We start from the raw sequence: 26316 nt of genomic DNA, 5'->3' as shown, positions 1-26316 counted from the left end.
CCTGTACCATATTCATTAATATGTGTAGGCCCTTTCCAGACATTGTTCACAATCATCAACTTCATCATGAATTCTCCTTTCTATAAAATACTTTAAACAAACAAACAAAAACTCTTAAATATTTTAAGTTCTCTTTTAAGAGGCATTCATCAACTGCTTCCTAAATTTAAGGCATTGAATTTAACTATAGGTGATACAAAGATATATAAGGTTCAGTCTTTACCCTCCAGAAGCTTCTAAAGAATGAGATAATACAAGTAATGCAAACATTATATTTTATGGGAGAAACTGCATTGTGTCCCCAAGTAAGATACAGATATTATTAGAGTTGAGAGAAGGGTGTGGATTCTCCGTTAAATTAAGAAAGAGCATTAAAGTCCTTACTTAAAATATTTGCCTTGGATTTATGCAATTATTTATGCTTTTCATGGGCTATTAATTGAGATGAGTATTTGGGAGCAGGGATCCAAACACCCATAGTGACAAACACTGGCCATATAGTGTGTGTACACACACACACACACACACACACACACACAAATGTAGTCTGTTAAAGGTGAGACTTACTTGTGAGGTGTGTAGATTTGCCATATAAAGACGTTTTAGATTTTTAGTCTTAAACTTCCTGAAAGCTTGTGTGAAGCCCCAAGAATTAGACTCTGAAAGCCTTGACCTACTTCTATCTATTTTTACCTTATTTCTTGAGTTCTAGCCTCATTCTTCCAGGAATATACCAGGCTCATTCCTGCATCAGGCCCTTTGCCCCTGCTGTTTTCTCTGTTTGGTAAGTTCGATCCCTGGTCTACACTCTTTAACTCAGGTCTGTGTTGAAACATAGCTCAGATATTCCATGCTCACCTGAAATACCTTCCCCTTTCCCAACACATACCATCATTGTGTGCCCCCTGGCTCTGCAGTTATGTTATGGCACATCACATTACACGTTTATTTATGTGTTTAGTATCTATCATTATGTGACACTATCATTATGTGACACTGCATTGTATTTTATTTATGTGTTTGCTATCTATTTCTCTAGAATGTAACCTCAAAAAACATAGGTTTTGTTCACCTCTGTATTTCCAATGCCTGCTACACAGTGAACCCTAAATAGTGAGGAGTTAGGAGAGCAGAAGTGCAGCATTCATATGGGGGGTTTCAGACACCTCGCCCAATCCTGCTTTGAAATCCAGGCTACATTCTGAGATCTTGGAGGGAAATCCACTTTTGAACGTCCTGGATTCAACCTACCAGAAGCTGATGACTTACAACTAAGGCACAACCACCCTCTCCAGGAAGCTTCACAGATGCTTCCCGGGAAGGCTCGGTCAAGCCCAGGGAATGACATCTCCCATGGCCTACAGGTGGAGTAGGGTAAATAATTCAACTCAGCTGTAATAATTCAATGATCTAGGACAGGGTCATAGATAGTCCAGCCACTTATAGTTCTTAGTTTTTAGAACTCCCGAATTTTACATCCTGAACAATGGCCAGGAAACACTTTTTTTTTTTTTTTTTTTATGAAAGCAACAACAATAAAACATACCAAAACAAATAAAATTAAATAGAAATATAAAATATTAAAAACAACATTATTTAAAAAAACAACAGTATTATTTATCAGCAACAAAAGAGAAACAAACTATTGATACACTTGAATGGATCTGAAGGGCATTATGCTGAGTGAATAAAGCCAATCATAAATTGATACATACTTATGATTCTATTTTTCAACATTCCTAAAATGGCAAAATTATAGAGCTAGAGAACAATGGAGTGGTTTCCAGGGATTAGGGGTGTTTATATGTAGGAGTATGACTATAAAAAAGGACAGCAAAGGGAGGTTTTGTGGTAATGAGAGTTCTGTATCCTGACTTTGGTAGTGGTTACACAAATCTACACATATGATAAAACAAGACACACATTTTGCCAATTTCAATTTCTTGGTTTTGATATTGTAGTATAATCATGTAACACGTAAGCATTGGGGAAAATTGGGTGAAGTGTACAAGGGGTCTCTACTGTTTTGTAAATTTCTGTGTATCTATAATTATTTCAAAATAAAAAGTTCAAAGGACAACACTGTTCATACATTATAACATTAATACGATTTATATAGCACACTACATTCAAAGTCACATGCAGTCTCTCAAAGTTCACTATTTTGTAACCAGCAAACTATATTTTCTTTAAACACTACCAGCCTGTTTCCTGATTTATTCTTCTGCCTTTCTCAGGCTAACATCTCCAGGAGTTTTCCATAAAAGGCAGCAATTTTGACAACCTTTAACGCTCACTATAAAAGGACTTCCAGTTGTATTAACATTTTAATTAAGGTCAGTAGAGAATTGTAACAAGATGAGAGGCTTAGTTCTGTTGGATAAACTTACTCTTGTAGAGGTATTTGTGGCGGATAAAAATGGAATTCTTTCTGAACTACATTAATTCAGAACAGAATTAGGATTTGAAAGAAATTTTAATTGTCTGCCTTGAATTTAAAAAGTCAGAGCTCTATCATCTCTGGAGTTCCAGAATCCTAACAACTTTGCATAAACTATAGCAGGCCTACAACATCTACAGATTTTGTACTTACTGGCAGGGATATACATGTGAGTGTTTATGTGGACAGTCTTTACAGCAGAAACAATTAACTTTGATTCAATGAACAAACAGTTAAGGTCCAGATGCATTCAAAGGTACTGATTGCCACCAGGATACAGAGTTTGATAAGAGAGGACTGTTATCTTCAAAGATTCTATCAACTAGTTGGGGAGAAAATAAAATACAAGAATCTACAATACAATGCAGAAAATTTAATTAATGCCAAAATAGATTTTTAAGGTTCTCTCAAAACACAGAAAGTCAAGAATAATTTCCCTTGGAGAGACTGAGGAAAGCTTGATGTAGAAGGTAGCATTGACCAGGTTCTACAGGGAATAGGCAGGATTTCAACAGCCCAGCTCTGGACTGGGAGAGTAAGTAAGAGTATTCTGGGGACCCTCAAGTGGGAAGGCTCAGAGACGGGCCAGTCTAGTAGATTGAAGCAACAACTCCAAATTGGATGGACCAGATGGCTTGTGAGAGGAAAGAATAAAAGATGGAGATTCGGGTCAGTTGTGCAGGATCACCAATGCTGTCATAAATCACCGACTACTCCCATAGTAGTTATGAAAACCACCGATGTGGTCTGGGTGAGGTGAGCAAAGAAGTTCAAGCGTTATCAGGGGTCCTCCTGTTCTTAGTGTGGCTCTTTATTAAAAGCTGCATAGCAAGTTGCATAGATTCGTCCTCTACGTGGATTTCAAGAAATGATTTGAATAGTTTTTATAACCACCACCTAAAGCTACCAATCATTAATAAAGTCTCAAGACCAGCAGTTTCATGTTAGGGAAGTCACGATTCCACTGTTCTGTGTTTTGCTTGCAACACCTCAGCTTCTACAGGAACTCATGGTCTCCTGAGTTATCTTGCTTTGATTCTTTGAGCCCCACTTGCCCTGAACATTAAAGAGATTCTATTCATCATCTATGCTCACACCATTCACCTGGAATAAACATTTATGTATTCAGTCTGGCCCCCAAGACCCAAAAACCTGGCTCCATTATTGATAGTGTAGACACTGAAAAATTATCATTTAGAAAGCGACATGAAGGACATATATAAGCTTGGATAAACTGAGATGTGTAACAATCTAATTCTTACCAAATGTCTAAGTTTTATAGTGTAAGTATTTAAATCAGAGTTCTCTAACGAGTAGATGAAGATCTGTGGGAAGATTCAGGAGCCTTACTGGTAATTCGTCAAGCTGGCTGCCACAGACTTACAGTTGGTACAGTCCCTGATGGAATACTACAGAACCTGCCTACCACACGCACCCCCACTCTCTCCCCCGTGACATTTCACTATCAGTATTTCCAGTATATACATCTCATCATGTACTATAAAGGCACATAGGAAGTACACAGTAATTCTTTTATACCAACAGGCTTAGAAGCTGTAGTATATCTATTTCAAGTAATACGTGCAAGCTATCACAAAGGTAAAGTATGACCATCTGGATAAGAATAAGATATAAGAGAGTATAGTGTAGCGAAAACAGCTTCAAAGTGGGACAAATCTGGGTTCCAATCTTGAATTTGCTACTTATTTGTATCATGACACTGGAAAGTTATCTTTCTGATTCTCCATTTCCTCATTACTAACATGGAGATAGTGGCACCTACCTTCCAAAGGTAACGTATATAAAAGGCCTATTTCAGTGCCTAGTTCAGTAGCTCTTGATCACAGTTTTACATTCACTGATGATAATATTAGTACTAGAACAGGGTGAAATATGTTGAAAGAAAACTTTGTGTTCTATTCTAGTTTGGAAATTTTGACAAGTAGGTCTTCAAGTTGAAAATGTTCAATTATTGCCTTTGCTTTTTCAACAAGACATTATTCTGAAAATAAACTCACTTTTCAGTTGAACAATAATGGGAAATTAAGAGCTACAATATTCCTTCATTTCCAATTGCTTGTCACAGTCCAGTAGGCATTCAGTCAGAAACATCAGAGGAAAATGTATCAACAGGCATGTTACATTTAGGCACACCCTAAAATTCAAGTATTTTGTGATACAACCTTTCTAAGAAGGAATCTGACGTAGGTTGTAATTTTCATTTCAAATTTACCTACTTATATGTCTTTGGGAACTTACTTCACAATTCCATTTTATTTATAAAACAAGATTATTCAAATGTACTCCATTTCTTACAATAGAGATAAGGCAATACCTTTGCTCATAGCTGTGCTTTGCACAACTTAGGAGGGCACAATTCACCTCCTAATCTTTATAGATTTGCATGTTAGTGGCATAATTTTCCAGAAGATGGCTGTAAGCATTATTAAAAAACAAAATTTGAGTAAATTTGAAGATCTAATTGGCTTTATTAAGTAATTCATGAACCCAGCAGCATCCCATCTAGCAACTAGAAGGGCTCTCTGAGGGGCTGTACAAAATAGAAGGTTTTTAAAGAAAGAAGGGTGGAACAAGGGAGTTATTAACAGAAGAAAAGATTATTTTTAGATCTGGACTTCTTTTGGGGGGAAGGGAATGGCAAGGGTTTTTATCATGCTAATTGCCTCTTCTTTCTGTGGCGAATGGAGAAAGACCACATGACAGATTATCTTATTGGTGTTGACCACATGACAGATTATCTTATTGGTTGATTAAGAATACATTTCTGGGAAGAGGTTGAAAAAGCAATTAGGTCAGGTATTAAATTTAGGTTTGGTATCATGGGCTTTAACCTAAGTGACACTATTTTGAGGTTGTGGTTTTCTCTTTAACAGCGTAAGCACATGGGAGAAGATCTAGTATATGTGCTAGTGACAGAGCTGGTGTACCTGTTTGAACAAACACAAGTGTCATTGGAGCGCTAACATCTCAATATTGATTCTGGTGACATGAAAAGTTCTAGACTGTTGTGGCCTCTACGATGAATCTGGGAACCTCAGTGGCTAACCTGGCTCCAACACTAATCCACTGTGTCATCTTGGCCAAGTTCACATCTTGGAGTCTCAGTTCCCTTGAGTGTCAATTAAGGGAGTTGAGGGAATATGACATTTTGAGATATTTCTCTAGAACTGAAAGACTCTACGAATTCTCTACCCACCCACCCCCACCGCAGGAAATCTTTAAGAACTAGATCCACAGTATTATTCAAAGACTATAAATACAAAAGCATTTGTGCAGAGAAAGAGAGACAGACAGAGGTTGTAATGAAATACATCAAAATATTAATAGCAGTGACCTTGAAATGGTTTGGAACTATGGATGATTTTTTTTTAATTTATTTTTTAAAATTTATTGGGGTGACAATTGTTAGTAAAATTATATAGATTTCAGGTGTACAATTCTGTATTACATCATCTATAAATCCCATTGTGTGTTCACCACCCAGAGTCAGTTCTCTTTCCATCACCATATAAAACTATGGATGATTTTTAAAAATTTATTTTACATTCTTTTATTGGCATTAATTGTATTTATAAACAATGTTATAATGGAAAAATCATAAACTTTAAAACCTGTTGATAGGATACTAAAAACAAACAAACAAATAAACCCCAGAGAGATAAGAACTTGTCCAGAATATAGGAGGTCCTCAAATAATGCTGTTTCATTCAAAGTCATTTCTTTATAAAATGTATGAGATGCCACAGGAACTTAACTCTTGTTTACATCAATAGCCTATGGCAAAATTGGTTTCATTTAATGTTGTTTTAGTTAAAGTCACAGAACCTCTTGATGACATTGAAAGAGGATTTACTGTAATTGAAAACTTTAATCTACAAATGATTTCTGGTTTAGTCCAGTGTCTCAAGAATTCAATGAATCTCTTTCTTAAAGACTCAGAATGTCATGTTTCTTCCAATACAAATAATAGTCCCACTCCAAAGGTTTCATAAGCTTTATGATGTGGAAACATTTGCATTTTAAAATTCAAAAAGATGTTGCCTTGTGACATCTGATATACTACACATTAATCTGTCTTGATAACTGAATGCAAATTTGATTTCCTCCCAAATCTAACATTTAGAAATATATATTACTTCTCCTTTGGAATACAGGATCACTTAGAATATAAAGGAATACATTGAAAGGAAGCTTACCTGGCTGAAACACATTTTCAGCTTTCTGTTTGTCTGCTCCGGGCATTGCTCCAGCTGTTTTTGTAAATGATAATAAAACAGGATATTAACTTTTAGAGAATCAGATGTCTACAACAGAGTTAAAACCTGCAATGTCTAGTATGAAAGAAGTATAAAAGCCTAGAACTGGCCAACACTGATACTGTGATTCTTTTAAGCCTGGGTCTAACTAAATTCATTAACTAAGATACACCTAACCTATTCTGCCCCAAAATGAATAAGGCAATTCACATAATTAATACAGCATGGTTTAAGAAATTGCAAATGGAATAAAAAATCCAGGTGAGGGAAAAGTAAATGATAGATAAATATTCAAAAAGATGCCAAGAAGGTAGAGCCTGGATTTCTTGGATGGGAACACCACGGAAATAGACTGGGAGTCACCGGCATATGGGATAGTATTTGAAGCCAGAGACGAGTTTAGGTCACCTAGAAACAGCATTTAATAGAGAGAAGAAACTAGTCCAGGAATGCGTCCTCGGACATGCCAACAGTTAGAAAGCAAGTATAGAAGGGGTTGCCAGCAAAGACTAAAGGGATGCAAGAACATGAGAAGTGTGTTTTTAGGGAAGCGCTAAGGAAGAAAGTACTTAAAGAAGGAGAAAGGGTCGACTGGGTTGAAGGCCCCTGAGAGGCAGGTAAGGCGACTACAGCATTAGTCAGCATAGCGGTCACTGATGACCTGACGAGACAGTTACAGAAAAGTAATGGAGTCAGAAGCCTGATGGGAGAGGGTAAAGTGAGAGTACAAGGTAAGAAGCAGAAACAATGATTATAGACTAGAAAATTACGGATTTCACCCAGGATCAGATTAAAGCTTATGGCACCTCGGCCCAATTAATAATTTGGTGCTCTTATCACTGATACCCTTTCTACATGTATCCATCCTTTCTACAAGTCACACTGAGCATGGGGCAGGCAAGGAGCCCTCCCACCCTCCTGCTCCTCTCTTGTGAGCAGCTCCGGCGGCAGCAGGCCTGCACACCACACTCAGTTTCACCACAGCTGCGCTGACCCAGCAGCCTGGGGACCAACCACTGTGAGCCAGTGTGAGGCCACCCTGAGCACCCCAGGTAGCCCATCAAAGTTTTCCTTCCAATCATGTACGCTACTGTCCCTGAGAGGAGATTTGGTAAATAGAATTTTCTTCATATTTCCCTGTGATGTCTCAGCAATTCTAATGAAACCAGTGCTCTGAGCACCTGACATGACTGACTCAACCATTTCTCACCTCAGCTTCTCATAAAAGGTGTCTGAAGAAGTGTGTCTATGAGATAGAAACTCTTTTCTGGTGTGAGGGAAGGAAGTGAGGGACTATGTCCCAATTCTTTTGATCTCTGCTACCAACTATTCTCAGGGTGTCAGATCTTCCCACAGCTTACTTAACCCTTGGCCATACTGGTTTTTAATTCTGAGTCATCCATTTGGTATAGAGGTCCTCATCTTCACTTACTTAAGCCATTCGAGGTACTCTTACTGGTAACACTTTACATTTTTCTTCACTGAAGATTAAATTCAGGCTCTTCCATCATGTCCTCAGCGTTCCAAAAGCTTACCTCAGAACTTGCTACAAGTTCCTCCACAGATGTGTAGCCAAATTCTGAAGGTAGCTGATACTCGGGAAAGAAATGCAGAAGAATCTCCCTGGGAATATAAGCACAGCAGAAATGGGAATATACCAGGAAAAGAGACGTAGCACTCACTCACCTGTTAGAGCTGGCTCCGACCCCTGGGTGTTAAACCTCTTGGCTAAGATGGACATTCATGCCCACTAAACTGTTTTTACCACTGGCATCAAAGTGTCCTTCAAAAAGCATAGACTGGGGAAGAGTTTAGCCATAAAAGGGCAACAGGATGAATCCTTGTGGTGATGGAACTGTTCTGTATTTTGATATCATCAGTGCCAATATACTAACTGTGATACTGTTCTCTAGTTTTGCAAGATGCTACCATTGGGAGAAACTGGGTAAAGGGCAGAGGGAATCACTATATTATTTCTTACAACTGCATGTAAATTTACTCTTATTTTAAAATAAAATGTTTATGGAAGAAAGAGACAGAGCAAGGGAGGGAGAGGGGGAAAGGGGGGAGAAACAGAGAGAGAGAGAGAGAGAGAGAGAGAGAGAGAGAGAGAGAAGAGACAGGAAGAGAAAAGAAAAGGAAAGAAAAGGAAAAGAGAAGAGAAGAGAGGCCCACAATGCCCACCCATCACCAAGCAGTCCAGGAAAGCCCTATACGTGAGTGTTCTCCTTGGCAGAGAACTCAGCATTGCAAAATTCCTGCAGGGAAACAGGCTGACTTTGGACTTACTGACTTTTTTCCCGAGAAAATAAAAGAACTTAATTCTCCAGAGTAATGCCTTTCATCAGGCCCTCCAAGACTACTCTTAGAAATCATACAAGGACCCTGTTCTTTCCAAACTGTGATGGCCATTGTTCTGACAGGTGCTTCATTTTGCCAAAAGGCAGTAGCATCCCACCCTCCTAGTGAGATGGCTTTTCTAGAATTAATCACCTAGATGACACATATTTCATTCCTAGGAGACTATGAAATCTAGAAATTTATAGCTACCCCATCTTAAAAGTGTATAGAGTGTTTTTATGTTGAAGTGTGCCAAGAACCTCATGTATATTATCCAAGGGATTAACAAAACTTGTCAGCTGTAAAATAATAAGGCATACAAAAGAAAAACAGATGTTTCTTATATAATTTACATTCATAGTATTTTAAGTACATTATTTGTGTTAATATTCATTTATTGTTTTAAGGACATTCAATCCAAAAAGTTAAAAATCCTCAGCATTGTACAACATTAAATATAGCACGTGCACACACACACACACACACACACACACACAGCTCAGAATTATTTGTCTGACTAGTAACATGATGAGTGGGGTGGGGACAGAGTGAAAAGGGGCCTCCTGGTATTTGAGATGAGCAGAAATCAGATGGCATAGAAGGAAAAGCTGTACCTGGAGTCACTGAGAAAGGGGACCTGTGGTCAACTTTATGGCTGGTTTGGTGGGACAGAGGGGTGGGAGGTCTTTTACACAAATTCCTCTCTCTTGCTAAACTCAGCCTCCCTGCCTCCAGTATAGTGTTGAAACCTCTTCTGAGCATTGGTCCTTTTCATGGTGGCTATAAATTCCTTTGGGTTTAGATTTAGAGCTTATCAGCCATCTTCTACAGAGGCACTTCTAGAAAAACAAGCTAAGATGAGAATGAGAATGCAGCGCCATGGGTATGGACAGGAGGGCCCCTAAGACATATTTAGGGAGCCTCAAAGAAGAGAAATTAGCTAGCTGTGAGGAGCAGGGGGTGGGGGCATGGAGGAAAGTATTCCAGGCCCACTGCACTAGATGTTGGGGAACTCAGCATTTTTCTGAAGGTATTGAACCCCCTGGTCAGATTTAAGCACTTTTTATGAAGTGCTAAAAATATGCTAAGCGTTGCTATCTGCTTTGTACACATAACTTCCTGTAATTTTTATGGAAACTGATTAAGGAGTTATTCCTGTTTTGAACCTCTCTGGCTTCCTAATGATTAAGGACTCCACCCCCACCCCCCACCCCCACCCAACCATCAGGCTCAGGTTGCCTGTGTTCTCCTTGTCTCTCTCCCCAGGACCCTGATGTTAAACCTTTTGCTCTCTCCTGTATAGGGCTGCTGCTAAATAGCTTTTCCTGGGGGAGTCTGTCTCACAAAAGTGACTAGAAAGAAAAACACGTTATCCAGCTCTTGTGGTCTCTAGGCACAAACATACAGAGCTTTTCCTTTTTCTTTTCCTGAAAAATTAAATCAGGAAAACTGTTGGATACTGTTAAAAAAAAAGAAAAAAAACTTGTAAGATGCCCAAAATCACAAATGTAGGGTCTGAATGCAGATGCTTAAGAATGCTTTTAAAAATCCCTCATTTATTGTCTTGAGTCCCTTTTTTTCGATGGTATTCTCCTATAATACCTTCTTTTGTTCCTGAGGGTATCTCTGATCAAAACTCTCTCCACCCTCAAAGCTCAGGTTTCCCTTAGGACATAGTGATTCTCTAATCCATGAAAGGTCCTACAAACGTAGGCGTGCCAGGAGGTGCCAGCACACAACTATAGGTATAAACTGGTGTCTGCTCACCAGCATCCACTGAATCACGGATACTATGCCTTTGCAGGGCTCAGGAACCAAGTGCTGCCATGTCCATGGGACTCTAGTCCCACCACAAATGCTTTAAGCCCTTCTCCCTTAAAGCATTTACTCACAGTTCTACTCCCAGACTTGATAATAAAATCAGGAATGTGTCTTTGTTTAATATTCTGTCTTTTCTCAAGAATTCAAGAAAGAGATATCCAAAAGATCTTCTAGAGCTATTACTTGCATCCAGGACCATAGCAGGTCTTTGGCTATGATGCCCATCTCAGTTAAATTCCTATAGAATCCATATCTGTATCAGCAAGTTTGAATTGGAAGTTTTGTAGGTCAACTAGGAGAGCTAAAATACTAAATCAGCGCTGTCTCTGTATGTGATGTCCAAGCTTTGAGAAGTACTGGCTAACGGCCATTCTCTGTTTTACTCCATAATCACACTCCTTTCTCAGCAGAGTAATTTTTCCTTAAGGAAAATCTCTTACTTACATTAACACAACTCCACTCTTTCTAGACATAAGCAGGGATACAGAGTTGTACCTGGTCATTCGGCTGTTCTTTTTAAACAGTAACCTAGTTAATAAGCTGGGGCTTGGCTAAGGAGAGCAAGCCTCCTACGTAAGTTAGACTGAAATGCTCTTCTTCAGCCCAGTGCAAGAGAAAAGCCAGGATGAAATAGGAATGGCCTGGCTCCACCTTTTTCTCTTTTTTTTCTTTTTTAGTTTTGGGATTACAAAACAATGTCATAGGCATTTCACCCCTCACAAAGTGATAACTCCCCTCCCCCAATCTATTGCCCCTCTGACATCGTATATGTCTATTACAATTCCATTGACTCTATTCCTTATGCTGTACTCTATATCCCGTGACTACATATATAAATATGTTTAATGTATATATATTAAATTATAGTTGACATACAATATTATTCAGCTTCAGCTTCAGGTATAAATTGGCAACTACAATATTGCCAAGGGTAAATGAAAGACAGTTTGGGGAATATTATCAATAATGTTCTAAAGATTTTGTAGTGTCAGATGGGCACATGTCCTGGTAGGGAGACCACTTCATGGACGGTGTAGATGCTTGACCACTGGCTCCACTTTTAAAACCAGAAATTACCTCATGGTTTTTGACAGCCCTCAATTGTTAGTGCATTTATTTTTATGGACTTTTCTTTTGCTTCAGTAACTGGCAACCTGAAAACTATCTGAAAACTTATTTAAAAATTTAAGATAACACAAAGCATGTTTGTGCTTTTGTAGAGTTGAAATATGAAGTCTGTCTTATTATTAAGTTTATATATACAACCATAAACTGAAACAAAGCATTATAGGGTTAGCAGCTAAGAGCAAGGATTATGAGACCCGACTGCCAGGATTCCAATTCCAGCTTTACCATCCAAGAGTTACATAATGCTGGGCAAATTACTTAACCTCCACATACCTCAATTTTTCTCATCTGTAAAAAGACAAGAAATCTTATGAAATGTAAGAAAACATACCACATACAATAGGCAAAAGAGAAAATTGGTAAATGAGGAGCTCGTTTTGTTCCAGTTAAAGCCTTATGTTCTGTATAATTCGTTTTCCACTGAATATTTTTACAAAATAATAAGCACAAAAATTCAAGCTGGTACCGAAAAAAAAAAAGAGTTGATTTATTAACACATTGGGCTTTCAGAGTGTTCAGTTGATAATAGTATAAGGATCTCAAGCACTAAAGCTTTTACATGTTCATTAGGAAAATCGTTTCCGGGAAATTTTAATTTTCTATTGATACCTAATTATAGGAGAGGAGGCACTTTAAAGTCTTAGTGTACTCAATCAGATTATCTCCTTTTTGATCTCATGTAACTCATTAAAATTAATAGTAAAATACACTTAGATGCAGAACAAAAATTAGTCAAGTAAAATATAAAGTAAATGATGATACACAGTGGTCCATTCAAACTGTGCTGCAACACAACCAGAGAGATTTTTCCAGGTATCGTCATGTGGACACACACATACATATACACACACCACACTTCAATACACACACACACACACACACACACACACACACACACACACACTGGTTAAAAGCATGTGATTCCAAAATAGGGAGCCAGAGCTTAAACCCAGTCTGTCCTTAGTAGCTGAGTAATTGTCTTTGAGACTTTCAGTGTGTTATTTCATTTCTCCCATCTTCAGTTTTCTTATCCATAAAAAAAGTTAAAAAATGATACCCATCTCACAAGTTTGTGGAAACAAAAAGCAAATGTATACAATGCACTTGGGTGAATGCCTAAAATATGGTAATGGCTCAAAAGTGATAGCTATTATTATGAAGAAGGCCTGGTTCCCTTGAAGCAATGTCCCAATCATTGGACATGTGGTCATACCCATACATTTTTAATAATATGACATATTTTATTCAAATATACAAAGGCACATACATATATAATTTATTGATATTGCCAACTTAGTGACCAACTGGCATACCTGAATCTTAAATCTAGTAAGTAAAACACCAGGATTCAAATTTATGGCTACCCAATTCAAAGCTGAGAATCTTACATATTACTCTGAACAAATACTGACAGAAGGTAAGAAAATGGCTAGGGATTCACATTCTTTAGGGACTATACTACAGGCCACAGCAGTATGAGACTGACATCTATCCAGATCATTGGACAAGTGGCCTTTTCCAACCTCAGAATATCTGTGTAAAACTGAGGTCTGGTCCACTTCTGTCTCTTTCCCAGGCTGGTATAAGCTTGCCAACCCAGGCACTACGGTAGATTTGGTGGTGAGAACTTAGTGTTCAGATGTAGCTCTCTGGTTTCATATTTTGGTCCATGAACTTGTCAATGGATGCCGAGTATCATTAGTGAAAACGTGTCCTGATGCAAAGGCCAAGGAAGGTCCACCTACATATATAAGCAAGTGCTTACTCCTTTCTCCTGCGGCAGGACTCAATAGATGTGTGCCCCTAAAGGATGGTAGGTGGGGCCTTCATGCCCACATAAGCACGGCCCCAGGGACCTGGATGTTGCTGCAAAAACTTCCATAAAGCCCAGGGCAACTGCAGAATTGAGTTCATGTCTTACAGTGGTTTGCAGTCTACTTCACACATGAGATCACAGCCTGGGCCTGAGTAGAGGCTGTAGCTTCCTATATATAAGCCAACCTCTATCTTTCTTTTTCTTCCCACCTGCTTCTATTCTTTGCTAACTTTCTTCTTCAGGAAGATTTTGTCTGTCACTGATCAGAAAGTCAAAGTAACTGTCCTCAGGAAAAATACTATTGTAGCTAAAGCGTGTTGTGTGGTCTGCTTGGCAGAAAGCCTCTTACCTCACACAGTCTCTCCTCATAGTCTGTGGGCCCTAACCAAACCAACTGGCTGCATTAATTTGGTGGCATTACTGCTCCTGCCCCACCCTCCCATATGAAACCTATTTTAGAGCACTCTTTGGTATACTAACTTCTTTGGCTTGCTCATAAAGCCTCCTTCTGTCATCAGTCCCTATTTGGAAAAAACTGTGAATTCTGGACTTTACCCACAATGTGTGTCCATCCTTTGAGAACTGAGATCCAGATATCTAACTTCCTCATTAACCATGCCCACACATGTTAATATTCTACGTTGAACCAAAAGTAAAACTCAGTAAGTTTCGTATCTAAAGCTACGAAAAAAAAAGAAATTTATTCGAAGGCTACACAAATGTGATGAGGGTCTTTTTGGGAGGTGGAGGGGGTGGGGAGAGAGAAGAAGGAGGAGGAGGAAGGGAGGGAGGGAGGGAGGAAAGGAAGAATTCACTCAGTAAGGCAAATTCAGTAAATTATTTATGACATTTGAGAGATGACTAACATCCACCATATTGCCTGACCATGTAACAATAGGCAGTTAGTGACTGCAGTTCTATTTCAAGGGACATTTAACCCATGATATGCCTAAATCAGTACAGTCAGAAGACAAGTCATAAAGTCATTCTGTTGAATTTCCTCATTAACATTATCACTTAATGAGGAACAAAAAAGTCAGGAGTGGTTACTGCTTAGAAAGTTCAACAAAGCATATGGAAATACGTTAATAAATATGCATACCAGAAATTCGACATCAGTTTTCTTACTGTTTCCTTGACTGATGTGCTTTGAGAAGACTTTGTCAGCAAAGGAGGAACTTTACAACCACCACTCACAGAAACTCTGCATTTGTGTCCAGAACTTGGATTTAAATCTTCCATCGGCACACTGGACAAAAAAACAAGCTGAGGTTTATTATTTCAAAGTAGGAATCACATTAGATACTAATTAATTCAGAAATGTCACTATACGACATATGCAATGTTAATACACAACAAATGAAAGCAAGGACATCAATGTAACACTGAAAACTGTCATTTATGTAATTATATAAACTCAATTCTCAAGTAGAAGAATTAATATTTATTCCTGACAAATCTTGTTTGAAGGTTTTTGGGTGCTGAAAATTAAATAGAATTGGTGGTGATTTATTCTTAACAAGAGAAGTCATATACCATTTATCTCTTATTTGCTGAAAAAGGCTTTTAAACTAAAGTTCTATTTTAGCCTGGAGGAAGCTGTGTACAGAAATTTTTAAAAAGGTGGCAAAGTCAGTTGAAAGAAATATTTAGTCAAATCTGGAAGAAGAATGTTCCAGATGAAGTGTAATGATCCTGGGATAATAACAAGGTAGGACTGTTCAAGGAAGCATGAGAAGGCCACTGCTGTTGAGGTTGAGTGCACAGGAAGAAAAGGGAGAGAAATGAGGGGAGAGGACATCACTTGTGGCCATGGAGTGGGAACTGGAGTTTTTTCTAAGCAGAGCAGGCACTACCACTGGAGGGTTTCTTGCATGGGAGTGAGGTGATCTCATACATGTTTTAAAAGAATAACTGGCTCCAGCATGCAGAATAATTCACACTGAGGATGCATAAAGTAGTATGTTAATGAAACCCAAAGCTTTCAGTATTGTGGGAACAAGAAAGTTCAAGAGGGATGCGGGTCATGCAATATGGGAGAAAAAGCTGGGTAGGCAGGTATGGGTCAGATCATGCAGGGTTGTGTTTGTCAAGTAATAGGAGATTTTTTTTAATCTTCTCATGCTAACATCCGTAAATTAAGATGACAGCTCTACACACTTTTATATATTTATATGATAATAGGCCTTTTACAATATGGATAAATAGTTCATATGAAATGTCTTCTATTGTCAACAGTTCTTTGGCATTAATTATATGGTCTAACTTCAGCTGATATTTTATTTAAGATTAAGACTATTATGATGCTTAATAGTTTGTTAAAGAATACTTGCATGATGTCTGAATGTCCATTAATAGTAATCTCCTTTATGAAGGAGACTACTTATTACTATTATTTATTACTGAAATTTTATTAAAGAAATCCTTTAAAAAAATTTTTTTTTACCATTTTTGGGATGCTGGAATTTTATAGTGGTGTTGGGGATAGAGGGTAAAATGTACTACACCAATGCACAGAGATGCCTCTCTGAACCTCTGTTTCTTTTCCTACCAAACGATAATACTGCCTGTCTCACAGTGGTGTGTTGAGGAGTAATTAAGATATACAAAGAATTTACCTCAATGCCTACTGTTAGTAAATGGTACCTAATTATTATTGTCATTATCATCATCTGTATCCTCACTACCACTAGTAATGAGTTTGCTAAGATTCTTCCACTAAGATTGTTTTAATTGGGTTGTAGTTCTAACATTCATATTGTACTTAAGAGTCAAAGATGATTAAAAAAAACACAACCCCATTAAAACCAAAAAGTAATATATAAAATCACACACACACACACACACACACACACACACACACACACACACACAATGTGTTTTAGTTCTTGGATGGGTTTTAAATTTTAATTCAAACCTTAATAAATAACTCTAGGGTAAAGCATTGTCCATATAATGGCCTAGCAATAGCACTGGAGAAAAATTGCACCATTTATTCAATCAACAAATATTAATTAATTATAGCAACTTTTAGTCAGATGCTATTCTGGACACTAAGAACAACAGAGGTGAGCGATACAGCCCCTGCTCTTATAGAGTGAGTTAGCATCTAGTGAAATATATATATAATAAGCAAGCTAGAATGTATAACATTGAAAGAAGGAGATGATAATGAGATACTTTAAAATAGTAGTAAGTACGTGCTCTAGAAAAAATGAAACAGGATATGATTTGCTAGTGTGCCTTGTCAGAAATGGGGTAGGCTATTTGAGATGGAGTGGTCAGGGAAGACCTCTCACAGGCTTGGAGTCATGAAGAAGAAAAGACACGGCCCCTGTCCTTGATGCAGGTTAATGCAACGGAAGACAGATATTCAGACAGAAAATTCCACTTGACTGTGAAGGATTGCTCACCGTTGTGTGTCAGAACATAGTCACTATTTAACAAATAATTATTGAAGTTGAATGAATTATGATGAAATATGATCACTGCAACAGAGGCTCTGTGAATACTTGAACTTGACTGGGAGAGTCAGGCCCCAAAGGAGAGAACACTTGAATTGAGACTTGAATGAAAGCTAACAGACTGATGTACAAGTTTCACAGGACATTCAAACAAAGGAAGCAGTGTGGACAAAAAAATGGAAATGTGATAAAGCAGAACTATAAGCAATTTAAAAACTCTGGGATGCAAAGTGCGGGCTGAAGAGAGAGGCAGGAGTGAAGGGAATTTGTGCCGTGCAGAGGAGCTTGTAACTTATCTTAATTTAAGAGTGATGGGGCTATGAAAGGCGTTTGAGTAGAAGAGTGAAGTGATGGGATTTGAGTGGTAGAGTGACTACTCTGTCAGCAAGTGTTGGAGTATAAAAGCTCTCTCTGTTTTTCTTGCACTTGATTCAATGTGCTCTTATGCAAAAAGAGCAGAGGCTTTGGATTCAGAGACACTGGGTATGAATGTCTGAAAAACAGTATAGATAGGTTTGTGGTAAGTGAGGGTAAAAGCTTGCTTCCTTGAAAACATTCTTGTCATTCTATTGGATATTCCGCTGAGTTTATTTTTAAAGTCACAAGAGTCTCCTGTCAAGAAAATTCTAGCATGCACTGATTATTATAATTACATATATGTATGACAACAAGATAATGAACCACATACAAAACTGGTTCATGGCTTCATAGTCATACTTTCTATATGTGACATTTTCCATTCTTTGACTACATTACAGTAATTTGAATTAGTTGCTTGCCGGGAGTAGGAAGTTAAGCCTGTTCCATTTCATTATTCCTAAATCCTCACAAAAGAAAATGAAAAGGTTTGGGGAAAAATGTAAGAAATCTAGTGTATTCTATTCTTTCTTGTCTCCATTGTAAAGTTTGGTTCCATTCTTAATTGCCTTTGCTTGTTGCTATTATTTTCTTTCTTCTTGTATTTAAACATTGATAATTACTTTTCAGCACTATAATTTCACTCACTTGGATTCTGTATAATTGCAGTACACTCACCTTTCCCAGTTAAGTAATGAAGAGTCTCTCTTTATTTCGGCAGTTTCACTGCACAGCTCCTGTTTTTCTTCAAAAGAACATAGACAAAATGAAGACAATCATTTTTTCATGATCGCACAATAAAGTGAACAGAAAGAAGTGTTAGCAGTTCATTAACTACTTATATATAATTTGGCTTTGTATTCAAACATCCTTCTGTAAAACTGCACCAATATGCTCTCAGACAATTTATAATAATATTTTAATAAAGTGTTTATAGTGTGTACAATAATCCAAAAGCCTCTGTAACTTTTTTTGTCATTTCTTTTTAATGATGCTTATTATTTGCTATTGCTGTGCATGCAGTGATTTGATTGGGATTCCCAATCAATTCACTTCTCTCACTAGCCTCTGCCCAGACAACCACCTGTCTTGCCTCTAGTATCCTACTCTATTTCACTTTGGGTTCAGGTTCAAAGACATTGACAGATCCCAATCAGAAATGTGTCTCCAGTAGAGTCTTACTTTACAGCAGGAAGAGACCTAGAGTCATTTAGTAAGTCTTCTCACTCAGAGAATCTCAGAATTGTAGTTCAGAGAAATTAGTGGTTTGTTTACAGTCCACAGAGAAGCAGAAATGCTCTGATCCCCTTGGGTTGGTTTCAAGAGTGCTTGGGGACAGTACAAGCAGTAAGTCAATGTGTTCTTCTTTCATCTCTTTTTAGAATTCTTTGTGATGATCTATCCAAATAGCTTGTTCCACCCAGTAAACCCTGGCCCACAAGTTTAGGACCATTGAGGGCCGAGTGGAACAGGACAGCAACAAGGAAAGTTTTACATGGTGGGTAAATGGCTGAGGATCTGTCTGCCTCCGTTATGGAAATACAAGAGAATAGAGAGAGGTTTCCCAAGCACGCTGTAGGCTCTGTTGATTTTGCTCACTGATTTGGAAGTGAAATTTTTTAACCCAACAGCCAACTAATCTATAATTACAGTAATTTGAAGTATTTCACAATTTGTCCCTTCTAAACCCAGGTTGAGTGTTTGAAATTAAATATTAATTTTAGGATCAAAATTGTATTAACAATTTTTCCATTACACTTTGTAAACCCAACAGGCACATACTTGATGGCATGTTAATAGTCAAAAATTTCTATAAAAGACTGGCTTTAAAATTAAGAGACCCTTACAAAAGAAATCCTGGTTGTGAAATTGCAAATTATTCTAATTAAGATAAAAAAGAAAAAGTACGATTTCTTAGGGACCTCACTAATGAGTTCAAATATAAAGACGTGATTGAATGGCTGATTAGGCTACCTAAACAACGAAGTATGAAGGGAGGGAGAGCTTACAACCAAAAGTGGACACAAAATCATGGCATGAATCAATACAAAAAGGGTTACGAATGATGAAGCCAAAATAAGCTGAGACTTGCTAATGAGACTAATAAAGTCTTTAAAACTTATTTCGGAATAAGAAAATGACAACAAGAATAATAGACTTACTGCTTAGGCTCAGTGGTATAAAATTAGAAGAGAATCATTTAGTAATGATATAATATATAATAAAAGAATAATAATAATAATGAATGCACACTAAGAAAATAAAAATTTTTTTTGATGTCTTCTAACCTGCATTTTATTTAAGAAAATAAATTTTTCTGAGTCCAGTTTGTTCCCAGCTTCTCCATCCAAGGAAACTGTCTTTGGATTGAATATTATAAGATGGCAACTTTACGTTTTAAAAAAAATTAAAGTCTCTCACCTGAGACAAATTACATCTCAAGGACATGAAGGAACTAATGGGTTTGTTGAACTAGTCTTAGTGATCTCAGGGGAATCATGAAAAGTAGGAAAAGGACTAAATGATTGAAAACAGGAGAATGTCACTATAATTTTGGAAATGGATTCTGAAAATTATAGATTGATATCCATCTTCCACAAATTTCTAAGTTGCAGTCAGTGTGACAGTTGTTAGGGGCACAATTCTCAGGCAGGAGGTATCTCTCGGCCTCTTCAAAACCCATGAGGTTGGCAGCCCTCTACCCACCCCGCCTCCCACTTCTGGAACAGAAAAATTAAATTTTTAAAAAATCCAAACTGCTGCCAAACTTCTGATCTATAACTCACATAAGATATGTCACATAAGTCACATTGAAAAACATTCAAACATTATAGCTAATGCATGTAAACTGAATTTTTTTTACCTTTTTTCATAAGAGAAACTTCCTTTTCTTCTTGTTTCAAAGATACATCAGCATTACTTTGGTTTAAAACCTGAAAAACAAGCTCTTTCTTTAAAGCTGAACAAAAACAGAGGAAATATCGGCTGCAAAAATGACCTTGAACTTCAGTGTCCCTATCAGAGAAGAGACCACAGCATTGCCAGAAGTACAGTTTTATGTGCGTGTTATGAAGGGAGACAATCATACGTGTTGTAGAACATTATATCGCCATGCATCTCAAGGATGCTCGCATTGTAACAGTCATATTTACTTCTACCATTTCTTTAAAGGGATTTTTACATTTCTGCCAATCATTGTACAGCTATCTTTAAAAATCCGTATCTTACAAGGATGTAACAATGACTCCAACAAGTGAGCCAAGTGTTTGATTCAGTTGGAGCAGCTAGGAGCCTCTGCTGTTCTGAGGAGGCTTACCAGACGCCTGGTTGCTACAGAGAAGACACAGAGTAGAACTCAACTGCAGTGCCATGCAAACCTTGGGGAAGTTGTGGTCTGGGGCTTGAGTCCCCCCAAAGCATGATGGACAAGAAGATGGGGGCGGGGAGCTCTCCTAGGATACTGAGGGAAGGGACACGTTGTCTTTTCACAGGATCCTGGGAAATTTGTCTAAAGGGGGTTACAGAGCTTGAATGCATTGAATGCAGGAGCCAGGAGGGTTGGGGGCACCTGAAAATGAGGGGATCTGTATGTGTGATGTCAGGGGTGGAGGTACAGATGGGGTGGTAGATTTGGGGGGTGGATGTGTCATTCAGCAGTTAGGTCATCACTTTAGGAATCCTGTTAAGACCCATTTTACAAGGCTTACACAAAACAAACATATTTTGAGAATGTATTTCTTTAGGGGGGATAGGGAAAGGGAGAGGGAGAGGGAGAGAGAGAGGGACAGGGAGAGGGAGGGGGAGAGGGGGAGAGAGGGAGAGGGAGGGAGGGAGGGAGGGAGAGAGAGAGAGAGAGAGAGAGAGAGAGAGAGAGAGAGAGAGAGATTACGTCCTTCAGGAAAACATACCCATACTGCTCCCTATATTATATATTTTGTAAATCTGTGAGAAGGTGGGGGAGGATGGAACAAGCAGTAGAAAATAAGGAAGACCCCTGAACATGCACGAAGACACAACCGTGTTCCCCACTTCCATTACCTGGTGGAAGGTGTGGAACGGTCAGTTTTCTGGAGCTTACCCATTATGTATGTTTTTCCTGCCCCCTCTACCCTGCTCAACAAACATGGGAGGGAGAGGCTATCAATCCTTCTTTTCTCCCCTGCCAGAAAATACAGGCATATATCTTACGTGGCATTCTGGAAACTGTGCTGTCAGGAAGCAGGTTAAATGGGCACACATGTAGCTTAGCAATGAAAGAACTGTGAGGGTATGCAACGTTGCTATTTTCTATTTTACCCAAATCAAGAGAAAGAAAAGCTTTGTAGGTAGGGGAAAATAAATAAAACTGATTCTAAGCTACTTTTATCCATTTCAAAATATCTTTGTACTTAACACTGTAAATAAATTCATGCTCCAGGAAGTAAATAGAATGTACATATTTTTTTAAAAAATTCATTTTGCAAAATGACCTTAAAATGTATGTTTTATTTATTTCTGATGTATCATAAAATTCAAAGTTTTCTTATGATGTGCTGATACATAAGGAAAACTTACATACTTTAAGTGTCTCTAACTTTAAACTAAATATTTTTGACTCGTTTATAAGTAGCATAGACGATTTCCCACAATAGTTAACAACAACAACAGATTAGGCTTATAAGAGGAACTATATGTGCCTTAAGTTATAACCCCTTTGTTATAACACATGAAGATCCTGCTCAGGATGTGTTCCTTTTCTTTGGTGAAAATCTTTCCTACGGTGAAAAGCAGACAAGATGGCAGTAGCCAAGATTAATAAAAATGAGAAGATTCCCAGCAGGGAACTTTTGTTGGTGGTGTTATTAACACAGTCTCATGAAATTATTTTTGCATTTTATTGTTTAGTTCTCTGCTTTGAGCTTTGCCTTGTGAAGGCTGTTTCCATGAGGATCAGATATGTCCCCTCATCCCCAAAATGTTACTTAATATAAGCTTTACCATCTCTATTGCAAGAGAGATTTACTTCTTTTTCTTTCCTGTTTTCTTTCTTCTTTGGCATAGAAATGCTTAAAAGATTTTAGATAAACAACTCACAGCCCACAGTATTCCTTTTAAATAACACTGTGTAAATAAATATCTGAGTTTGTAGGATGCTCCCTTCTATTATACTATAGCTTTGAAGGTCTGAATTTTTTCAAGCTGAGACAAGAAACATGTAGTTGTCTTTTCAATGACACTATTTGCGTATTTTGATACTACTCACAAAGCTTTTTCACATATTATGAGGCAAGACCGTGTAGGGGTGGAGTGTGGGGACAGAGTCAGGAGTGCAGTTTCCAGGCTCTCGGCCTCACGTGAAAAGGTGCTGGCTCAGGTGGTAAATGGCCATCAACTGTGATTGGATGGTCATCAGCTGTGGCTCATTGGCCGTAAGCTGTACCCGTGAGCCACTGGCCACTAATATAAGTGCCGTGGCTATGCTAGCAGCAAAATGGGGGCTAGCAGGAAAATGGGGGCTAGCAAGAAGATGCTGGCTGAGCTAGCAAGAGCAGATTGCAGTTAGCACGGTGGATTACAGCTAGCAAGTGAGGTTGGTTGGCAGAGAGAAGTGGACGGCAGGTTGCAGATAGTGTGGCTCCTGCTTCCTGTGTCTCCAACTCGGCCGCCAGCACAAATATAGTGGTATGACTCCCCTATCTATGGTTCCGTGGGTGTTCCTTTTTGGCTTCACCATGTCCTGCGTTCTTATGTGGGGGGCGAGCTGAGAGCCCGCATGACACCCTGCATGACACATATATTACTTCATTTCATTATAGAAATGTTCTCCAGTCACTTAGGCTTAACTATTCTGCAGTCTGGGGATATCTTTTTCCTAAGATTTTACCTCAGTTGTGAAATAGATAACACCTCCCACACAGTAAATGAGAACATAGTTAAGTCTTAACATGGGGTTTTCAATACCTTAATTAAAACTATGTTAACAATGAGCAGGATGGGATTTGTCAGTTCTCAAAGGAATGCAATGGATCAGTATAATACCACATATTCAATTTTGTGAAGTATATATTTAAGAGGGTAAATACATCATAAATAAGCTAGAGGAAGGCAAAAGAACATATCACAGTCAGCTGTGTAACACCTACCTAATTCAGTTATTGTTAAGGAAGCTGAAGAACTGGTTGATATCACTTTATATGTTTTCTTTCCTTCTATTTCTTTGTGCCTCAACTTACCGCCCCCCCCCCCCCAAGCATTTATTATCAAGGAACCATAAAGGCTACCAAACTAGTAAATGTCTTCATTTCTAACTCAAAGGCCCTTTCTGTTTTCACTCTTTCATAGTTAACATTAGGTTCTAGACTCCTCCCTTTCGTTCATTCTTATTCAATAAAACTGATTCCCAGTTTGACTCAGACACTGTTATGGTGAAGAGACAAAGTCCAGCCTCTATAGAGCATATTTTCTAGTGAGGGAGAAAGAGATAGAAAATCAATGAAATAGTAGATATGTAATATAATGTCAGGTAATGTAAGTTCTGTGAAGAAAAATAACACAGGTAAGAGAAAATTCCTGCACAACTGAGCCAACCTGTCTCTTTGGGCCCCACTGTTTTCACTCCACACCCTCCATTTCTCCTCTCTAGCCACTTTCCCACAAACGTCCAGGCACCCTCCCCTGTCAAGGTCTTTGACTTGTTTGCTGCTGATTTGTTTGTTTCCCCAATTTTTTTCTAGTCTTTCCTCAAACATCCCTTTAGTCAGACCTTTCTTGCCTACCTTATACAAATTGAATCTCACCCTCGCCACACCCAACACTGACATTTCCTATCCGTTTTCTCTGCTTTATTTTGCTACTTGGCAAATATCATTAACTACCATACAATGTATTTTATTTACTTGTCTACTGTCTGATTCTCCCACTAGAATGGAAGCCCCATGAGGACATGTTGTCTGTTTTTTTTCATGCTCCATCCCCACTATCTAGGACAGTAACTGACAATTAATATACTCAGAATTTTTTTTTAATAGTTTCTTCTCTTTCCAGTATGGCTCCATTATCACAACATTTTTATAACACAAAGTTATTTCTTTAGACAAAATCTTCATCAAGTGTTCTTTCTAAAACCTTCCTAAAGCTCCTGACTGCTTCCTATCTGAAGTACAAACTCTTTATCTGGCTTTCAAAGCTCTTCTCAATGTGATTCTAAGTTATCTGGGCATAATCCACCACCATCCCACCCACACACATGACACAGGGTCACTCTCTAGCTCTCCCTTTTCTTGCAGAAGCAATTTTATGCTCTCAATTTTCATTCTTCACTCCCATCTCCTGGCCCACCCAACAAAGGCTGATTTTTCTCTCTTTAGAATTACAGAAAGCAGTTTAAATATATTTTTTGTAACACAAAAAGTGATTTTCATTCTTTCACAAATCATCCCATTAATTCTCATAACAACCTTGAAAGTAGGTAATATTCCTATTTTATAGATAAGAACAGAAGATCAAAAGTTGATACAACTGACAAGTGGCATGTAGGTCTGAATTTCAACCTGGGTTGTTGTATCAGAGTGCAGAGCCTGTCTCTTTTCCATAACACATTGCTATCTCATGGTTTTGTAAAATTGACTTCCAATTTTCCTTCCCCTTAAGGGTCATATACCGGGGGTGTCAAAAAAGTGTATACACATGAGTTATATTCATATTTTGTTGTCAGTATTATATTGAGTATTACAATTTTAATAAAGATGTTTCTTCTTAAATGTGTATAATTTGTTTGGCACCCTCTGTATTTTATTTTATTTTTTAGTGTCCCTCAAAATATTTAACATAGTATTGTTGAATAAATGTGTCTTAATTGGGGTGTGGTTGTTGATTTGTCCACACACTGGCACTTGAATATTTAGTTTCATTATAAGTCACCCAGGAGATTTTACTTTAGGTCAGGGACTGTATCACATATTGTTTTTCTGTCTATAAGTCTGTTGGCGAGTTAATGAATGATGCTGTAGAAGGTGAAGATAGATTTTTCCTCTAAAGCTCTTGGGGCAACTCTGGTTCATATCTTGTAAAGGGGCTGGCCCTGCTCATAAAATTTCTGACACTGTGAGTAATAATCACAGCATCATACAGATTTATATAGATGCAATGGTAACATCACCAACCCAGAAAAATGACTGAGAAATGGCCTGCTTTTGAAATTAAGACAACTTCAATCATGTGAAATCATGTTATTGCAATACCAATGCAGTTTTCCATTAAAAATCTGTTAGGAATCAGAAAAATTAGCTGTTAGGGACTAGCTAGGCAGGTTATTTGCTTTTCTTCTTTTTTTAAGTCTTCTTTTGAGTTACTGAACTCTCTTTTTGCTTTTATTGTCATATAGTACTGATGCCAAAACAGAGTACTTGTAGTTATCATTTTGGGTGTTTGTTGTTTGTTTGGCCACCATAGAGCATAAACCTAAATGTTGGAAACTCATCAGCTATTCTGTACATTCCTCGGCTTTCATAAACTACTACAGAAGTCCTATCAATGACCGGAGGGACGCCGACTGAAGTGATGTCTTTCTTCAGCCAGAATCAGCCTATTTTGAATAACATCCAAAGAGCTAAGCAGGAATAATTGGTAAAGGACATAGGTGAGTTCTGAGACAGGAAGATGGTTCCATCCACTTGTTCTTTTATTCATATGCCT

The 26316-nt window shown here is 38.0% G+C and overlaps 1 protein-coding gene across 1 annotated transcript in view; it reads right to left on the bottom strand.

The window, feature by feature from the left end:
• MORC1 (MORC family CW-type zinc finger 1) overlaps window positions 1–26316 on the bottom strand; it is a 114674-nt gene that overhangs the window by 5389 nt on the left and 82969 nt on the right. The window contains exons 14-18 of the mRNA XM_074338653.2: window positions 20507–20576; window positions 18322–18388; window positions 14925–15071; window positions 8253–8340; window positions 6658–6711 (exon numbers count right to left, since the gene is read on the bottom strand). Coding sequence (XP_074194754.2) covers window positions 6658–6711; window positions 8253–8340; window positions 14925–15071; window positions 18322–18388; window positions 20507–20576 — 426 coding nt within the window. The remainder of the gene's footprint in view (window positions 1–6657; window positions 6712–8252; window positions 8341–14924; window positions 15072–18321; window positions 18389–20506; window positions 20577–26316) is intronic.

Source organism: Rhinolophus sinicus, chromosome 17, assembly GCF_057876585.1.
Source record: "Rhinolophus sinicus isolate RSI-liver-muscle chromosome 17, RSI-T2T, whole genome shotgun sequence".
Classification (NCBI taxonomy): Eukaryota; Metazoa; Chordata; class Mammalia; order Chiroptera; family Rhinolophidae; genus Rhinolophus; species Rhinolophus sinicus.
The sequence above is the reverse complement of the archived record's forward strand: the minus strand, read 5'-3'. Positions and strand labels throughout refer to the sequence as shown.